Raw genomic sequence first — 18,231 nt, 5'->3', positions numbered from 1 at the left:
TTTGCACGGCTTATCTCGTCGTCATTTGTTGCTTTCGCTAATGAAGTGTGGTTATACAATTGTAACTCTTTTTTCGAATTACATCCCAATAACTAATCGTTCCAAGCTTGATTTTTCGTGCGCAACTTATTTTTCTTACTATGCCAAGAGATTTTTGGGGTCACTGTTAAGGGGGGGTTCCTGCTTCAAGAGATAAAAAAAATCGATTATTTTCGGGATTGTTTTTAGGATAGAAAGAAATAACTCACCATAGTGAATTTTTTGGTATAGTTTTCCAAGAATATTTCAAGAGTGCAAAAACATTTTTTTTATGGGAAAAATAATAATATGTACTACATGCTTTATGCATAATGCTTCATTATTCAAGTTTCTCAGCTGCAGGAAAGATTGCAAAAAAACTATACATTCGATCGAGGCGTAATAAAGTTTTTTTTATTCTGAATTAAGTGGTTTCTCCTTGGACCTTTAAAAACTGTGGAATTCCATATTTTCAGCAAATTTGAAAAAAAACGCTTTTCAAGAAAAAAAATCACTTCAACGCGCTGTAAAAACTGTTTAAACAAGCTTTATTTTCTTCTCAAGATCCTGACATACAAGTTTTCGTATTAAAAAAAATATAAATTGAAGTTCGAGAGCATTCGCGATTACAGTTATGTTTCTTCCAGTACAGTCGCCCCACGAATAACCCGGGACTCATGTCATACGAGTGAGAACGAAGCCTTTGTGCACGGAATCGATAAATTTTCAGCAAAAGCTTTAACATATATTTAGTGTAAGTAGAACTGAGAATTGGCTTACCCCTGAATTGGAAACATCGATTTTGATTTCAGCACCAACATGATGACACTGAGAACAGCACTCTTCGTCGTCGTATTTCTTGTAGCTCTCACGAGCTTCTCCACCGCTCTTCCCGCCGGCGATAAAGAAAGATTCATCAACGAGCTTGACGTGAGTTCACTTTTTTTCACTTCAACACGTAAAAAATGAAATAAATTTTCCCGTGAGGAATATCTTTGAATATCACGTGTGATAATCGTCAGTGACAATTGTCATACAAGAAACATGCTGCCAATTCGAACCTTTGACTTATTTCTTACCGGATAAAAATGCGGTTGTTATCAGTCAAATATCCTGGACTCATGATGCGATGAAGCCTTCCAGATGGATAATCAATCCACGAATAACGTGCATTCAAGCGACTCAGCACGATCAGTACTTATTGAGTGAACACGAGAAGTCATTGGGACAACAAACAAGAAGGCCCCCGTTCATTAACCTTTTCAATACCGTTTTATCTGAAACATTCGAATAAAGACCAGTTTGTTTGTTTAGGTTTGTTTTTTGCCTCATTAATTTGTGCGTTTACTTTGACTTGAAATATAACCAAATGTGTCAAGAGAACTGCACCCGTCTCTGAAACACCCGCATGGGCCACTACTTCTGCATAGAAATATGAAAGTATTCCAAACTTTCTTCTTGTTTTTTTTTTGATAGATAAAAAAATGTCTGTATAACATGGTAGCTGTTAGGGTTCGAGGGAGCGAAAAAAGGGTCGAATAAAAATTGGACACATGTCGCCTGGGGGGGATCGGAATGTAGACGCTTCCCGAAGTTGGGATAAGATATATTCCGAAAATGATCTTCTTCACAGGATGCTTGCGACTTATCTGCAGCCCCTGCCTCGTGACACGAAAGATAAGTGTCCCATTTTATGTGTTTCCGCTCCGGAAAAAAGGCATAAAATCACGATTCCGAAATGCGTCGAGTTTTGTATCATTAAACTTTCAGTATTATCTTTGAAAAGTTCTGGTAAAGAATCAAGTTAATTTGGCATAAAACAAACTTCGATAAATGTGAAAAATTTGGAATGACTTTTCGGTTTTTGAATAGACTTTCTGAGTCCATATCTCAATCTTCCATGGCGTATGTTCATGTAGTTTTCTCATAATTCACTTATTTTTGGGTAGATGTGATCCAGAATACTTTCACTACGATATATTATTGTGCAAGCAATTTAGGATAGTAAAACCCAAGAATAACAGTAAAAATCGAAGTAATTCAATAAGTTGAGGAGAGAGAACGATTCAAAAATTTTTTATCACGAACACAACCCTCCAAAATTGATGAAACACGCGAAATAATGGACGATATTATTTGTCGTCCTCTATACATACCGATATACATCGGGTGGGGTTTATATGCAATTTTTGTTAGGGTGCCTTTTTCAAATCGTTTCAAATGCTTTCAAGCGGATGGAGGAGCCTTTCCTCCTGCATTGGAACATTTGTTGGTATAAAAGTTCAAGAATGCCATCGTGATTCCGATGAGTAACATTTTACGATCGAGGGAAAGTTTGCCACCCCCGATAGTGGCGAATCACATTCTGTATATGTCACGTGATCGCCCAAGAAGTTTCAATGATGTCATTTCAAAGAAGTATAAGCTGAGATAGTCTGAGATTCTATTGCTTCTTTGAGACTCGAAGAAAATATCGAAATAAATAAACAATTGAGCACTGTTGACTTTTCTACGCACTACGGATGTTGGAAACATTGATAATAAAATTCAAAATCTTTGAATCATCGATAGTATATTCGTACTTCTAAAATTTTGACCAGGCTCAAAATAAACGATGTGTATTTAGTCTCGAGATTTTCACATGGACAGCGAGACTCGTGTCTTTTTCACTCGCCGACCACTCAGCTTCATTTTTCAGTTTTTTTACATCAAAACTGGCTAAAATTCCAAAGTTCTTTTTTCGTCTACTCGTCATTTAAGTATTTTATAAAATTTCTGAATTCACTTTTTTGCTTCTCTACGCTTCAAACGTACCACCAATTTGCTGTCGACCGCAGGAGGCTTTTTTCAGGGGTTATTACCTGCTACATATACCCTGCCCTCGTGGGTCATGAGAGCAGCTCAGGTTTTGTTTTGTTTCGCTTCACAATGGCCATTTAAATATTGAAAAACAAGCTATTGATATATTCCATCATCCATTTTGGTAAAGGTCTGACGGCTGTTCACATTTTCAGGCGTTTTTACTCCAGTGAGCCCTTTTTAATTGTACAAAGAGAAATTCAACAAACCCAAGTGCGTATGGACCATAAGAGTCGTTGAATCAATAAAAAAAAGGTTTATGTCCCATTAAAATCGAGCGCGAGGTATTTCGAAATATATTTAGCTCGTTTCTCTACGTTGCGTGGATTATCCTGTTTGTATCCTTTCGTTCTGACCTGGGCCAATAACGAGAATTTATTGTCGCGTGGGAGTCATGTAGGACGTGGATAAAAAACTGCCTTTTGTCTTTTAACGCCAATTAAATATGGCATTTCGTTCCGCACTCTGTACGACTCTTCAGAATTCTTTTAAATGGTTCATACTAGATGAAGTGGAAAATCCTAATGTTTTTATTTATCCAAAGATCTTGTGTACGTGCATAATCAATTAGGGGAAGTTGAGTTTCACATTTTTCTACGCCTGACAGGCTCGAAGGATGAACCGAACTGACGTGGTTTGTTTATTCCAATTTATTCGCGCACCAAATGATGTTCCTACATTGCTACAATAATGTTATTTAATGATCATAATTTCTTATGCAAATGTCTAAATACACATATTTCTCGCTCGGCTTTGCTCTCATGCCTCTCTTCCTACCTTGGCATATAATATCCGATAACTCGTTAGAGTCGAGTGACACAAGGTTTCACTGGTAACTTGAGCCTGGTTCACAAGCCGCCGGTTGCACTTTTTGAGTGGATTTTTTGCCCCTAAGTCTGTGATAATTGGGTGAATTCGTTTTTCCAACCGGATACACTGCCAGAGCAGAAGAACAAAATGCTTGTCAAAGATTAGAGAACAATGAAATGAATAGAAAAGAAAAAATACGAAGAAGAGTGGAAAATCGAATTAACCGATGAGAACAACAAAAGTTTCTTTACCTTGAGACTTTATAACCCGGTGATAAGTCTGTTTTGTTATGGACAATGGGATGAAAAGTCTCATGATTTCTCTCAGCCTCAACCGAAAGATCCTGACGGCAGGAAAAGCCTTCGCGGACCCCTTCGAGTTCCGAATTTACCTTCACTTTATTCTCGCCCCTTTCAGCGTTTGGGTAAAAATGGAAAAGAGCCCCTTTGCCGGCCGACAAAAGTGCTCGATCTCAAGAAAAGCTACAGAAAAGCAATTTGTTTTTTCGCCTGAAAAAATCGTTCAAGCGACCGAAACAAACGGACTAAACTAAAGGGGGACAGACTCTCAATACATTCTCCATCTCATCCGCGGTCCGCACGAGCTTACTCAAAAACCGAATTTATTTGACTTCTAAAAAATTACAGAAACCTACGAGCCAATATAATTTATATGGATATACGAAAATTCGGTCAAACTCTATGAATAAACACTGCTCGAATGTACTATCGGATCACAATAATGATCGTGTCATCATCATTGTGGTCATCAATGACATCACAGGTGTGGGTCCACTCTCTATCTCAGCATATCGATAATATAATAAGGAATAATAATAATAATAACCCTTGTAATATTAACAACAATAATAATATTACCAATAACCTCTACACGTTTGACGGAGTCATCATCAAAGACGACCGGATCAAAGCTCACTTGCAGTGAGCAATATCAGGCGCACAGCTATAACTCTGCAGACAAACACTAATCAAGCAGAACCCACTGTATATTCAAAATCAGCAATTATGAATCCACACTGACCGCTGCCCTACAAATTCATATAAGTGCATTATAAACATCCGCACTGGTAATTACCACGAATATCTGTAACATAGAATCTCTTATTAAATGTGATATCAGGGTTATTATCAGTAATTTGTGAGACGCACTCGAGATCGGGGACAGTGACGTATCTTGAAAATAGTGAATTTTTATTTGGCCAATGTGGATTCGTCGAATCCTGAAGTGATTCACACACATTTTGCTACGTACACGACTGTGAAAAAAGAAAATGCTGGAACAGCTGTCACGTGCTGCTACAGAACTCAACTTTCTTATCTCATAAATCACACTGCGAAGAACACACATATGTGTAATCGTCATGGATCCAAAGAAACTCCCGAGAGACATATAGGGAAGGTTTAGCTGCTCCGGATGAGAGTCAAGCTCGTACGAAGCCGTTGATGTACAGTTGGGGAGCTGCTGTCATGGCATTTCACGCAGAAAAACGAGAAGCTTAGAAAATCATGATTCTTAGTCATTTTTTAGATCAAACAGTATTTTTGTAAGAATTTTAACATTTTTCTTAAATGTACTCAAATGTTTTTGTCAATATACGCAGATGAGGATTTTTGGAACTTGGGTCTTTGAGTGTGACATTAACACGATTTCTGGCGATCATTTTATCCCACGTATTCCAATCGTTTTTTTAATTTGTAATTTTGTCATCACATGTTTCTGCATGTGCAAGAAAAAAACATTGCATTTTCCCGTAAACAGAATGAAAAATCTCTTGCTAAGTGGAATGCATTGCTAACAACCACGTTCACCATCGAAGAAAAGTCATTTCCAAATCTAGAAAAATAATTTTTTGTCATTTGCACGAGCAATACATCCGTTCGTATTTGCGGTCACGCGTTGAAAAAAAAATTTCGGATTATCAATCATGCTACCGGTTTTTCTCCCACTCGAGAGAACGCTCATCAAGGCGCCGCCGCCATGATCAGCCAAATCCAGCACGAGCCCTGCTGCACTTGAATATGATATCACGACTCGACGTATTATGAAAACGGCAAGCCTGTTGGTGCTTTATCAAATCGTATAACATATACGATGAACGACCGCGATCAATCAAAGATTGTTGGGATGGACAAATACTTCATCCGTATCCGTTTAACGTAGGATGCCTAACTTTTAACTATTTCGTACCAATCAAACTATATCTCAAACAAGTGGGCTGCACTCGAGCTTGCGCAAGCTATTGCATAATATATATGTAATAGTACTATAATGCGATCATATTTTATCTGACGCGATGAAACTACAAACTTTGGTGTAGACGAGACTTTACTAAAATTGAATGAATTAGTTGCAAACATTCTTTTCCACAACTTTTCTATATTAAGTTATATTAATAAATAAAATCCATGAAATGTGACTAATTTTGTTGTTCATATTTTGACGTTTTTTTCCAATTTAAAGCATGTGGATGTCTTGGGACTACATTAAACTCGAATTTTTCCAACATTTTACGACTCTTACTCCTAAAATCGTTTCCATTTGTCCAAAAATTGCTAGAAACCATGAAAAACTACTCAAGAATTCGTAAATAGTAACTATTTCAAATCGTGGCAAGATGCATTTCGTATTCCTACCACCAATCATGAAGAGTATGCGGAACTGTCGCTCCTCGCCACACGAATGGGAGAGAGGAAAAGTATTCATATTTTAGCTGTGTTGAAGAACGAGAAGGCAAAAATTTTCGTTGGCAGCAGTATGATGAGAAATTCCGGTAAGGAAACTATCGCACTTGCTTACATTACAGGGATACTTTATGGAAATAGGTTCAGGTTCGTTTACGCTCTACTCCTCGACTTATGAAAAGAATTCGCTGGCGGAGGGAGGAATCGCTTTTGTATATGTATACACATATTCGCATTTTCGTTTTTAAAAGGTTTTTTATTTATTATGATGGAAGAAGTATGAAAAAGAATTTGTGCGTTGAGGAAAAACATAGAATTCGAATCAACGAAATGGCTTCGTGAAATATGTCGACTGCAATATTCGGTTATGCTGAAATGTTTATTCCTTTCAATTTATCAAGGCCTCGCTGAAAACTCACCTCAACCCTTATCTCAACAAATGTTTTGACACAACAAAAGACGAAACACGAACGATTGCTCTGCTGATATAACTTCCCTCTCGAATATTGTCAACCGAGTTAGGCCAGTCATTTCCCTCCAAGCGAACACCAACTAGCAACTCAAATTTTTCGAGACAACAAGATGGCAAAATTGTTTGAAGATGCAAAGGAAGACTGTTATGTTTTTCAAAAATCTTACAATTTGTTCTGTCCTGTGAAACGCAGTCGGAATTTTTTGAATACCTTATATCGCTGCAGTCCTGCACTGATCATGAATTTTCTTTTTTTTTAGTCTTGCATCGCATTACATGGTCCAATTTAGTATCCTCGACGCTCTACATACACGCTCTTTCTCCTTTACTCTCTCTCTTTATCTTTCTCTTTACATGCTCCTCTCCTATCAGACGCCCTCTTCCTTTCTTCCGTTCTGTAAATTGCTGCAACATCCTTACAGAATTGAGTTGCGACAGATAGGATCAACCAGGATGAAAATCAGTGCAAGTTTAACAGCTCTATCTAGCTGCAAAATTTAGAAAATTTCGATTAATTATGGAACATTTTGCAATAGTTTTTCTCTTCAATTATTTAACCCTCTCATTTTTTATTTTTTTGTTTAATTTTAAGTTTAGGATCCACATGATTATGAGTATCGATTTTATAATAATCACACAGATACCAAAGTCGCTAAACTTCATTTTGTTTCAACTTATCAATTAATCACTATTCGCATATCGTTAGATGGCCTAAATTCAACCACGGTTTATCTCCAAGTGAGTGAAGCGTTCTCTTTTCAATCTGTTTCCTTAGTTACCAGGAATCATATATATCTAAATTTATTTCGTTACGTGTCGAGGTTCAAGTCGAGTATGAATTTGTCAAATATAATGAAAAGACAGTAGGCCATGAGAATATCTATATTTGATAATTATGAAACAGCTATTTTGAACCCAATAAATGAAACAAAAGTTTATCCTAAATACTCTAGAAAATTCACTAGATCGTTTCTAATTCACTAAACGTTTCAATATGTAACGGAAGCAAATAATTTGCGGAGATGTTAGGAGGGGAATGCCATTCGCTTTTGGCTGGCAATGGAAAAAAACACGAAAAGAAAAATGCGTTCAATTATTGAAAACGTATTTTCGATGCATGTACTATTCCGTACTAATTTTCATGTACTAATTTTGTGATTTATCATCGACAAAAAAAATAAAATTACGATTTTTCAACAAACTTTTCTCACTGTCTATAATCACGCTCTGTGCGATATCTACAAACGTTCCGTGTTACAATCGAGAACGTTTGTCAAACGCACAATTTTTATGTCTGTAGTCGCTTAGCAACTGTTTTAATCTGATAACCAATTTTCCACATTTCGTAACGTAACGCGATAATCCCCGTGGAAAGCTCAACGAAAATTCCACATATGGTCATTATCGATGACGTTGCCTTTCTCGCAGCATATGTTACGTATACAACATCGCGTTAATTAAATTTCAACAAAGAGAAACTTTTGCATGGAGAACCTCCCCGTGAGTATACATGTGGGTATATACAGATTGGTACGAAGTTTTGTTGTCCAATCCCTCCTCTTTTTTTCCGATTTGTAGGTAGCAAAAGTTTAATAACTTTCACCGTTACATCGCTTCTTGTTTTTAGAGCTCAACTCTGAACCGTGCACCGAAGGGTTGCGTGTTTATACGCGACTGCCAAAAAAAGTGTTCATACTGCTTGACGAACAAAAGTTGTAAGCAGAAAAAGGAGAGTGGAAACGAAAACGGTTTTTATAGAATAAAACTCATCACTTTCAATTTGCACCATTTGAAAAACGAAATGAACTGAAGCCATGATGCTTTTCATACTTCATTAATTTTACCGAACTTCCCACTCATATTTTCAGTTTTCAGACGATAATGTATTCAACTCTTAATCAGAGTGAAGATTACACGAAATGTGTAGTGACATTTCAAGAAGAGTGTACATTTTAAGTCTACGGCACGACGTGAAAATCCCTATTCCTACTTTGATGCAATAAAATCGAAGAGGGACAAAGGTTTGGAGTTTAATCGAGAAATCGAGAGACTCGGCAACGTCCTGCGTCGTTAGATGCTGCGGGGTACTTGCCAAGTCTGTACTTTAATCTAATAAAACGATGCTTGATGGTGAGGGTAAAGTATATCGCAAACGAAAAAGGAAGTTGTGCAGCAGACGATGGGTGATTTGCCATATATCATCCGCGCCTTTCGAACCCTCCGATCGACGGATCCTCGTTTCTGACCTTTCAGATGGCATTAGAGATTTATCGAAATTCGACTCAAATGAGAGGAGAGCTCTCTTCTCTTTCGGCTCGATTCAAATCTTGATTGTTCTTCTCTTATCCATAGATTGTTTTCGTCGAGATGGAACTCCTAACAGGTCTTCAATGAAAAGCTCGTTACAGAGTTTTAAGCTTTATTGCTGATTCCTTTGATCTTGGGGATCAGGCCTGAGCGATTTTATCAGGGAATGAAATCACGTTTTGATTATCATCAAGATTTATGATCTTTCAATGAAAAATACATTCTTTATCTTTCCGTATATCAACCCTTTGTGTGAAAATATAAAAATCTACTTTCTCCCTTCAGACTGGCTTGCGAAACCTTCGAAAATGTATCTTCACGTATTTGGATGTTAATTAATATTTCCACAAAATATTCTCAATGCTCCATCGAAAATTTGGTTGATACTGCTTCGATTCAAAGGTTAATAAATCATCTTGTATATGGTTTTTCAATCGAAAGGGTTTGAGAATGAGAACTGAGGATGCCAAGTCGCCTCATCTGAGCCTATAATTACGCTTTTCCAAAAGTTTTTCTCCAGAATTAATCATCGATGGCACATTATCAACCAATCACTCTGATAGGTTTAGATAAGCAAAATTTCTCCCTTCGGAATCCATTCAACGAAAAATTCGGTGCACGGTATTAAGTGTTTTCGCTTTAGTCTATTTATGGTTTCAAAAACGTTTTTGACGAGAGTTTTGAGTTTGCAGTGAATTATTATGTCTTGGATTTCAATCACGAAAAAATGTGTACAAAAAAGTGGGGAGACATAATTTTTCTCGATCTTTAATAATAAATAAAGAAATTTCCCATACTTAATTTAATGATATAAAAAGTTATTTTTCTTTTCCCTCGAAGTTTTCAAACCTTGAGATACTCATTTCTCCACTAACTTCTCTCAGTAATTACTTACATTGCAATTTGTCCTCAATCATCGAATCTGCAACGGTGTGGCCACCCAGCAGCCACAGAGTCGACAACAACCCCTATCAGTAAATCCCATTAAACTGGAGGGCAATGCCAAGAGAGTGTGAAAGTTGAAGATTCCGAAACTCCGTACTTTACACTTCACCTTTCGTTGTGAGTTGAGGATGCTACCTCGTCTTTCGTGTAGATCTTCGCATCGTATTTACTATCTCACAAACGTAACAAACACCTAAAAGCAAAACCTCTAAAAAAACTCCATTACACAATAATATCGAAATAGAATCACAATCAGAGTCCATATGAAAATGAACGTTTTTTTACAAGAGCCCTTTTCCCCTCCCTCCCTCTCCATAACATAAACCACTGTGCTTGTATGATTTACTTTAAGGAAGTTGAGGCTGTACAGTCATTTTTTTTACCCAAAAGTGATGACCTGTACCTTTCAAAAGTTAGGCCAGTTTACAGTTTGGCAATGTTGCATACACTTTAAAGAAAAGTTGGGGAAAAAAAGATGAAAAACTGGTGAAAGCTCAGTCGAAAACACGAACAGTGACGATCCTAGCCTCAAAAAACTGCACGGAAAACAGATTATTATTAATATAATCTCAGCAAATCTCCTAATAAATCTGAAAAAAATTGACATTATTCGGCAAGCCTTGCTCATGTTGCCCAAAAAATTTCATATTTTTAGCATCATTTTTAACGGAGATATCACCGAATGTGTCTTGACTTCCATAAGATTACATGTTATTTGGCCCAAATTGTTATTGATTTTTCTCAGCAACGACGCTCCTAAACTGTCTGAAAATTTAACTGATTGTTTTTTTACACTTCACTTTATAAGATGCAATCGGTTTAAAAGCGGTGACATCATTTTCATTCTAATGCCTCAACTTCCTTAAGCTAACAAGCTCTTTTCCACGAATATAAATATGAAACAGCGAAAGGTGAAAAATTTTCGATTTTCGACCTCTAATGACAGCAGTGAGCTTCTAAATAAGAGTTTCACACATAGACGTGGCAGTGGATATAAAACACGGAGAAGGATGCCCACCGAGGCTCTAGAACACCCCGTGTTTCCCCACATCCCTGCCTGCCCATCTCAAATCCTCCCAGACAAACATCCATAAAAGAAAAATAACTCAGTGACCCAGATGTGGAAACAGTTAGTTCTCAGCTATGGGGCCTATTTCGTTTCAATTCACTGTGACATAAAAATAATAAAGAAGAGATAAAAAAATATATCGAATACAAAAATATTTCTATGGAAGGTCCCAATGATATTCGCGATTCCACATTATCCTCAGACACGTGTGTTCGTACGCGTTCCACCTTCGTGCCTACACCCGTAACCAACATGCTGGAATCCTATCAGCCTCGAGATGCATTGAATACTATTGATATTACTCGATTCGTGGAAATATTGAGCTTCTTAGAGAAACTCACAATAAATTTTCTTCCTCCACTTACCGTTTTGAGGAATATGGGATTCCAAACTAGGTCGATGTAATCCAAGTACTATTTGAAGACCGGTCGTCAGGCAAGTAAATTAACGTGCACACGTCTATCGTCCAATGGAGTGGTTAGAGATACTTTTCGTGTTATGAAATATCAGTGTGATTTATTCTCTCACCTTGTTACGAAGTTCACGAGTAATGCACAAAGTTGTAGTTCAATACCGATTTTCCGCTATTCTGATTGGCTCGCGATGCATGATATTACACGATGCGTCGCATCTCGTGTTATGGAAGTCGAATCTTACTTCAAGCTTATTCAATTTATCCCGATCTTAGATATTCCAGAACAGAATTTTCTGGAATTTTTACATCTCCAGTTACATCCAGCGTTATTGCTGAGAGGCGAAAAGTCGAATCGATGTGCATGGAAAATAACGTTGCATTATCTCGGATTTCAGTTTAAAACAATATTCACGATACTGAGTATGTTTTGATCCTATCGAATACCGAGTTTCCAAACAAGTTGTACATCCGTTGTTCCAAAGGATATAAAATGTCACTGAATGAATGATTTATGACAACTTATTTTTCATCCGGTTGACTTGTGATTCAAATATATAGAATAAAGTCCGTGCTACGGGAAATCCATCGCGAAAAGCTCAGCACGCTTGGGGCAAAATAAACTTGGGGCGAGGGTCGTATCTTGTCACCGTAAGACTTCACCCCACATCCAAGAAAGTCAAAGCTACGATCAACCGCAAATATCGAAGGTATATTGCTCGTAACTCCCGATGCGTTCTGCGATATTTTTTATCATTCATAGTTATGTAAGCTTTATTCATTTTATGCAGAAGTGAAACGTCCTCCATGGGAAGGTGTCCAGAACGACGCTGAAGATTGCGACGTTGCAGTCCAACGAAATGAACGAAAAGAACATGTGTAATTCACCAATTTTTTATTTCACGAAGCATCGGTGCAGGTTGAAAAACCACGAATTGCAAATTCGGCAGGGAAGAAAATTGAAGATTTACTGGAATAATTACAGGGTTTTTCTTTAGATAATTTTGTTGGACTCCAACGTTGCAAACTTCAGCGTCATCTGTCCAATGGATACGAGTTCGAATTGTTCCATGCAATGGCAGGTGTTTTTTCGAGGAGTCTGCTCAATCCTGAGTAGCAGCGAAAATAATCTGCAGAAATAACTGAAGTTTTTGTGTGTGGGTGATAAGGAAAAAACGTGACCACATTTGATGAAAATAATCCAATGTTGCCCACAACAAAGCATTTGGAACTGTCCATAGAACTTGGACAACTGATTCCGACCAATTTTTGACATATCCAGGCTTTAGCTGACGACACACTAATCACTCTTCCCTACTTTTCGTCACCCGGCCTTCGATCGCAGCTTGCATCAGTCCTAGATTCGTTTCAAGTTTCAAAAAACTTCAGGGGCAACAAAAGCGTTGGAATATACTCGTAATAACATGAGTTAATCGAACTTTGGTTATTTTAATTTGTTTTCCAATGCATCTAGCTTCAAAAATGCGTTCATATAAATGAACCAACGATTACGAATCCTCCGTCGACAAAGATCAATTTATTTTGTTTTCAGAAGTGTTATCAAGAGATCCCAAGGTCCTTTGACTTCGCAACGGAATCCCTTGGTGTTTATGTACTTGTATACCAAGTCAGTTTGTAGATATTACATTGCCAAGAACAGAACCAATCCCCCGTGGTACTGGACTGTGTGGATACCAGCAGATCGCTGTTACGTGAACCACAATATGAGAGGAACTCGTGCACATCTCATCTCTTCCCCCATTTGATCCTTCGAGCAAAGCTTTTATATGCTCTACGACTGACGATCTCTTTCCCTTTCTACCTTCAGCGCATACCCACTCTTCCGTAAAATCCTATCACGTCCCCATACGTAACGTATACCAATCATGAGATTCTCTGGCCTACGTGCCCATTTTATTCATGGATAAATTATGTTTTCTTCGACACGAATTTTGGCTGAAAGGGAGCACTGGAAATTTGAAATGTTGAAATTATTTTCGGGAGCTTCAAAGTTTTTATTGACCCAAACGCCGCAGTCATTTTCTTCGTAAAAATTCTTTTTTTAATTGACTCTTTTTATTTCCTGGAGTTATAAACTTTATTTGATTATTTAAAAGTATACGTTGATGCCTCAGTTTCTTGAAGGCAAATTAGTTTTAAAATGGCTAAAGCAACACATGCAGCTTATCTTTACTCGGGATTAGGCGATTTTATCTCACTTTTGAACTTTTGAACTCGCGATCGAAAGAAACTTTATGAAGATACTTGACGTCAAAACGCTCCCTCGTCTCTGGACACGTAAGATTGAAATCTGTGTATGTAGATATTTTATATCTGAGAATGTATATCATCTCCGATTAAACTCACCAAATGGGAAGAAAATCCAAACTTTTTTGACAAATTTTCGGTTAAATCTTGATTGTATATGTGAAAACTTTTTCGAATATATTTTAAAGTTCATTCTGAACCATTGAAAATGGTTTTCAAAAAATCCACAAGAACTTGAAATTTTTCACGATTGCAACATACAATTTTTCAGTTCATACATCAATACGAAAATTGAATGGTAACGAAATACTTCATCCGTCAAGTCGAGTACACCGCAACATCTCTCTACTTCTTCCGAATGTACACGCTGCTACTCCAAGTTTCTTTCCTTTTCGATCGTCCTATTACTCAACGTAAATAGATCAGAAATTGGTGGCAAATTCATCGCGTAGTTTCCTCAACGACATGACATTTAACATAGCGATCACCGGGTGATTAACCAAACGTATGAGTATGTCTGTAGCGAAACGAGGATCGATTAACCTCATCGCGTAGTTTGCTGTACTCTCATTACTCGCAGCGTCAATTGGCGCTCGTATCCGCACCGCGTTTTCAACTGTTTTTCAAATTTGTTTCTTTAGCAATAAAATAATAACAGTAGTTGAGAGGATATTTCGCCGAAATTTCTGAAAGCATAAAATTCAGGCGCCACTAAAAGTATCTTAACATTGACAAAAGAGTCTCAAGCACTAAAAACTCGAACGATTTTATAAATCGTTTCAGCATTTTACTTTTCGTTGGAGCACTATCGCTTTACGCTGTCATCAATTTCCATTCATTCATTTTTTTTCATTGAAAAATCGACGTTAAATAATCTGCTGTTTCTCATTCGTGTATTTATATTTCTCGTGTATCTCAATCAGGGAAAAAAATCACAAAAACCTGATACACTCCAATAGTTTTGACGCTGGAAGAGTATTTTCAACGCGCTCAGAAATAATGATATTGTACAAACTATAACTATTCATAAATTTCCCGTTCGTTTTACTTCATTCGGATAATGAGTTGTTGAGAAGCGAAGGAATTTAATGAAAGATAGAACCAAGTTTTGGAACGATTGCTTCGCACTGTCTATTGTGCTTTCACCGTACAATTGAATTTGTCGTATTTCCAGCTGGTCGACGATGATGGAAGCATCGAAACAGCACTGATCAACTACCTCTTCACGAAACAAATGGTGCAACGTCTCCGGAGCCAAATGGATATCGGGGATTTGCAACGTAAGCGAAGCTACTGGAAACAGTGCGCTTTCAACGCGGTGTCTTGCTTTGGCAAGTAATCATCACGTGACCATGATTCTGGAGCAGGCATTACGTGGGAGATGATTATATTTTTCCCCTTTCTTCCAATGCTTCCTCATCGACACAAAACTTAGATGTTAATCGACGTAGTACAAGAAGCCGAGTTCATTCAAATAAATGAAAACGAATGAGAAGCTATTCTGAGGCTTCTTTCATGATCAATCATTTTTATCAGTACATACTTTTGCTTGGGTTTTTACGTGTATTTTAGATCACACTGGACAGTCCATTCTCTTTCAATAATCGTTCACATGGAAACGATGAAATTTTTCCCATTTTTGTGAGTCTGGAACGTTTTTTCATTCCCCACTGGCGTTCATTCGAGTTGAATTAATGTTGTCTTCGATTATGATACGTCACAGCATTTTTTCATTTAACCAAAGCACAGAGATTGGAAAAAATTTATTCCCTCCTCTGTTATCGATCATTTTATTTTCATGTGCATAAATGTAACAAAAAATGTATAACACTACGAACAAAGATTGATTCTATTGGATGTTAGGTGGCTGCTCACGGTGTAACAATTGTAAAACTGGAATAAGTATTCGAGGAGCGACTCAAAAGAAAAAACTTGTAACCTGAGCATAGTTTACTGAAATACATATCGGTACTGATTCTCGAAGTAATTTTATTCCAAAATCCACATAAAACTAATTATCGACTATTCATTTCTTACGAATCTGTACAAAAACAAATGACCAGATTTGCCACATATTTGTGGCATTGTCGCATAGTCGTATATGAATGAAAAGAGTGTTAATCTACCCTATCAAAGGTTAACACATCTCGAATCAACGTTGTATAAAGGTACGTATAATCTATAATTACATAAATAAAAAGCATAATGATGACGATGATTGTAACCTCGTTTTTACAACTTTGATGTTGTACTAAAGAACTGTCTACAAAATAGAGTGTTAAACAGACAAAACGGTGCACTTCAAAATAAATTAATATTCCAATTGCATAATTCAGAACAAATCAATTTCCGAATCATTGTCTATAAATGAAAATTCGGAAAAACATTCCCTTGTTAATTTTTGATATTTCTCCAAAAATCAAACTATTAGTAAAGCTGATTACGAATAATTACGTAGTAAAGGATACATCACAAGTAAAAAAACAACAAGCGTGGTGATCTATAGCATAGATGCATTTTAATTCGAGAGAAATTGGAAGAAATAATTGAATTTACCATGTTTTTATAACGCCTCGTTACCTCGGTAAGTGCGGCTGTTTTTATGCGTGGCCATTTTTTATTTTGTTTATCCCATTTTTATAAATGATAAAGTGGAATGTTTGTTTTTATTGTTAGAAACTTTTTTCTGTTGAAGCAGTCTTGAAAAACGTTGATCATTTAACTTTTAATGGACCCAGCCTTAATTGATGCGATAACGAACAAAAATAATATTAATCCGCTCATTAGGCATCGAGGACTCGAGAGAATTGGGTCAAAAAAAAACTTCCGAGTATCGAGGACAACGCGTTGAAATACTGTGTCGCTTTGTCTTGATATAAAATAAAATGTTAACTCCAATATTCATTCTTGCTTTCGACTCAAAAAATTTTCTGACTCGTCATAGCCGCGTTCCCCTTTAAGCAAATCGTGTCTGGAGGAACACCATGAGTCGCAACATTGAAAAAATGTTAAACGTCAAATCCTCAAAAATAGTTACTAAAAAAAATGACTGTGATTCATTTGCACGATTCCGTTCAGATATTGCGGCATTTCATCGAATTTTACGTCGTTCGTGTACTATGTACATTCAATAATTGGATAACTCTCAAAATTCTCATATAAAATTGCGCGTTCCCGATAATTAAAGCGCGAAATATTAATAAACCAAGTACAAACAAATTTGAAATCAGGATTCATCAAGTCAAAAGAACTCATGGTGCGTCTATGCTACAAAATTCCTGCAGCAGGTCGACATCTCGCATTTTGTGTCCCTGTACTTTTGTTTCGAAGTAACTGGAGATATTCAATTTATTACAGTACGTAGAAACTAATAGTTGAAAAAATATATCCAGGAAAAATGGACGGAAGTTTTTCCCGTGGAAGAAGGGGCTTGACTCGACCGTTGCAACCTTATTGATACTTTATATTTATCCAGAGTCGCAGGGCGTCACGACACCAAGTATTAAAAAAATAAATTCTCAAACAACCAAGGCAAGACGTGCAGCGTATCGATACTCGAGATTGGGCGATTTCCCGTCACTTTTGAACTGCAAGTTGAAGCCATTGGGAAAGCATTCGACTTGTCGAAACTCCCCCAACACAATATGATCAAAGCCCTTCCAATGGTTCAAGTTTTTTTTTTACTGCGACCTCCAAAATTACGTGAATTTGTTATCGAAGACAGACGGTGTCAATGTGTACAGAAGTATAACTGCACTCACGTATAAAAACAAAAGATCATCAAATAGTACGTGAATATTATTGCTGCGTAAAAAAATTCGTTAAAAAACCGTATGGAATTACTATGAACATTAAAATGTACATTTTCAAAGTGGTCAAATATTCTAGTCTCTGCCTGAACATGAATGAAGTTTTGATATAAATTTGAGGAGGTATCACGGGCGAGATGATTGAAGTAGGTGGTGCACTAGAAATTCTATCTTCCCTCGGTTTTCATTGACCGACACAAACAACATAAAATCAATGGGAAGCCTGATAAAACGATTGTTTATATGACGGATGTGCCCACTCTATCTGAACAAATATCGCTACCAATTGTTTCATCATTCAAGTTATATTGAGACGGGAAGATCTTGTAAGGCATCGCTGGTACAGTAGAATCTCGTTCAATTTTAGTACAAGCATCGTTTGTTGGAGCCCCATTCATTTATTGGACACCACGAGGTCCATGAGAACAGGGACATTCGCAATAGTCTCCGAGCAGTTTCACAGCGTGCGGTGAAACATCCAACATCTTTGATTCAGCTGCAGAACGCTCGACCCACGAATAATTCACGTGTCTTGCTGTTTTCGGTACACCAGAACGATC

General features: G+C 37.1%; 2 protein-coding genes across 2 annotated transcripts in view; one reads left to right on the top strand and one right to left on the bottom strand.

Moving 5' to 3' along the window:
* Nucleotides 1-15,840, top strand: part of LOC122408063 (prohormone-1-like) — a 19,673-nt gene extending 3,833 nt beyond the window's left edge. The window contains exons 2-3 of the mRNA XM_043414610.1: nucleotides 831-948; nucleotides 15,037-15,840. Of these exons, the coding sequence (XP_043270545.1) occupies nucleotides 838-948; nucleotides 15,037-15,201 (276 nt within the window). The 5' untranslated portion in view covers nucleotides 831-837 and the 3' untranslated portion in view covers nucleotides 15,202-15,840. The remainder of the gene's footprint in view (nucleotides 1-830; nucleotides 949-15,036) is intronic.
* DNAlig3 (DNA ligase 3) overlaps nucleotides 15,637-18,231 on the bottom strand; it is a 49,507-nt gene continuing 46,912 nt past the window's right edge. Inside the window, exon 18 of the mRNA XM_043414592.1 lies at nucleotides 15,637-18,231. Coding sequence (XP_043270527.1) covers nucleotides 18,070-18,231 — 162 coding nt within the window. The 3' untranslated portion in view covers nucleotides 15,637-18,069.

This window comes from Venturia canescens, chromosome 3 (assembly GCF_019457755.1).
Source record: "Venturia canescens isolate UGA chromosome 3, ASM1945775v1, whole genome shotgun sequence".
NCBI classification, from domain to species: domain Eukaryota; kingdom Metazoa; phylum Arthropoda; class Insecta; order Hymenoptera; family Ichneumonidae; genus Venturia; species Venturia canescens.
The sequence above is the reverse complement of the archived record's forward strand: the minus strand, read 5'-3'. Positions and strand labels throughout refer to the sequence as shown.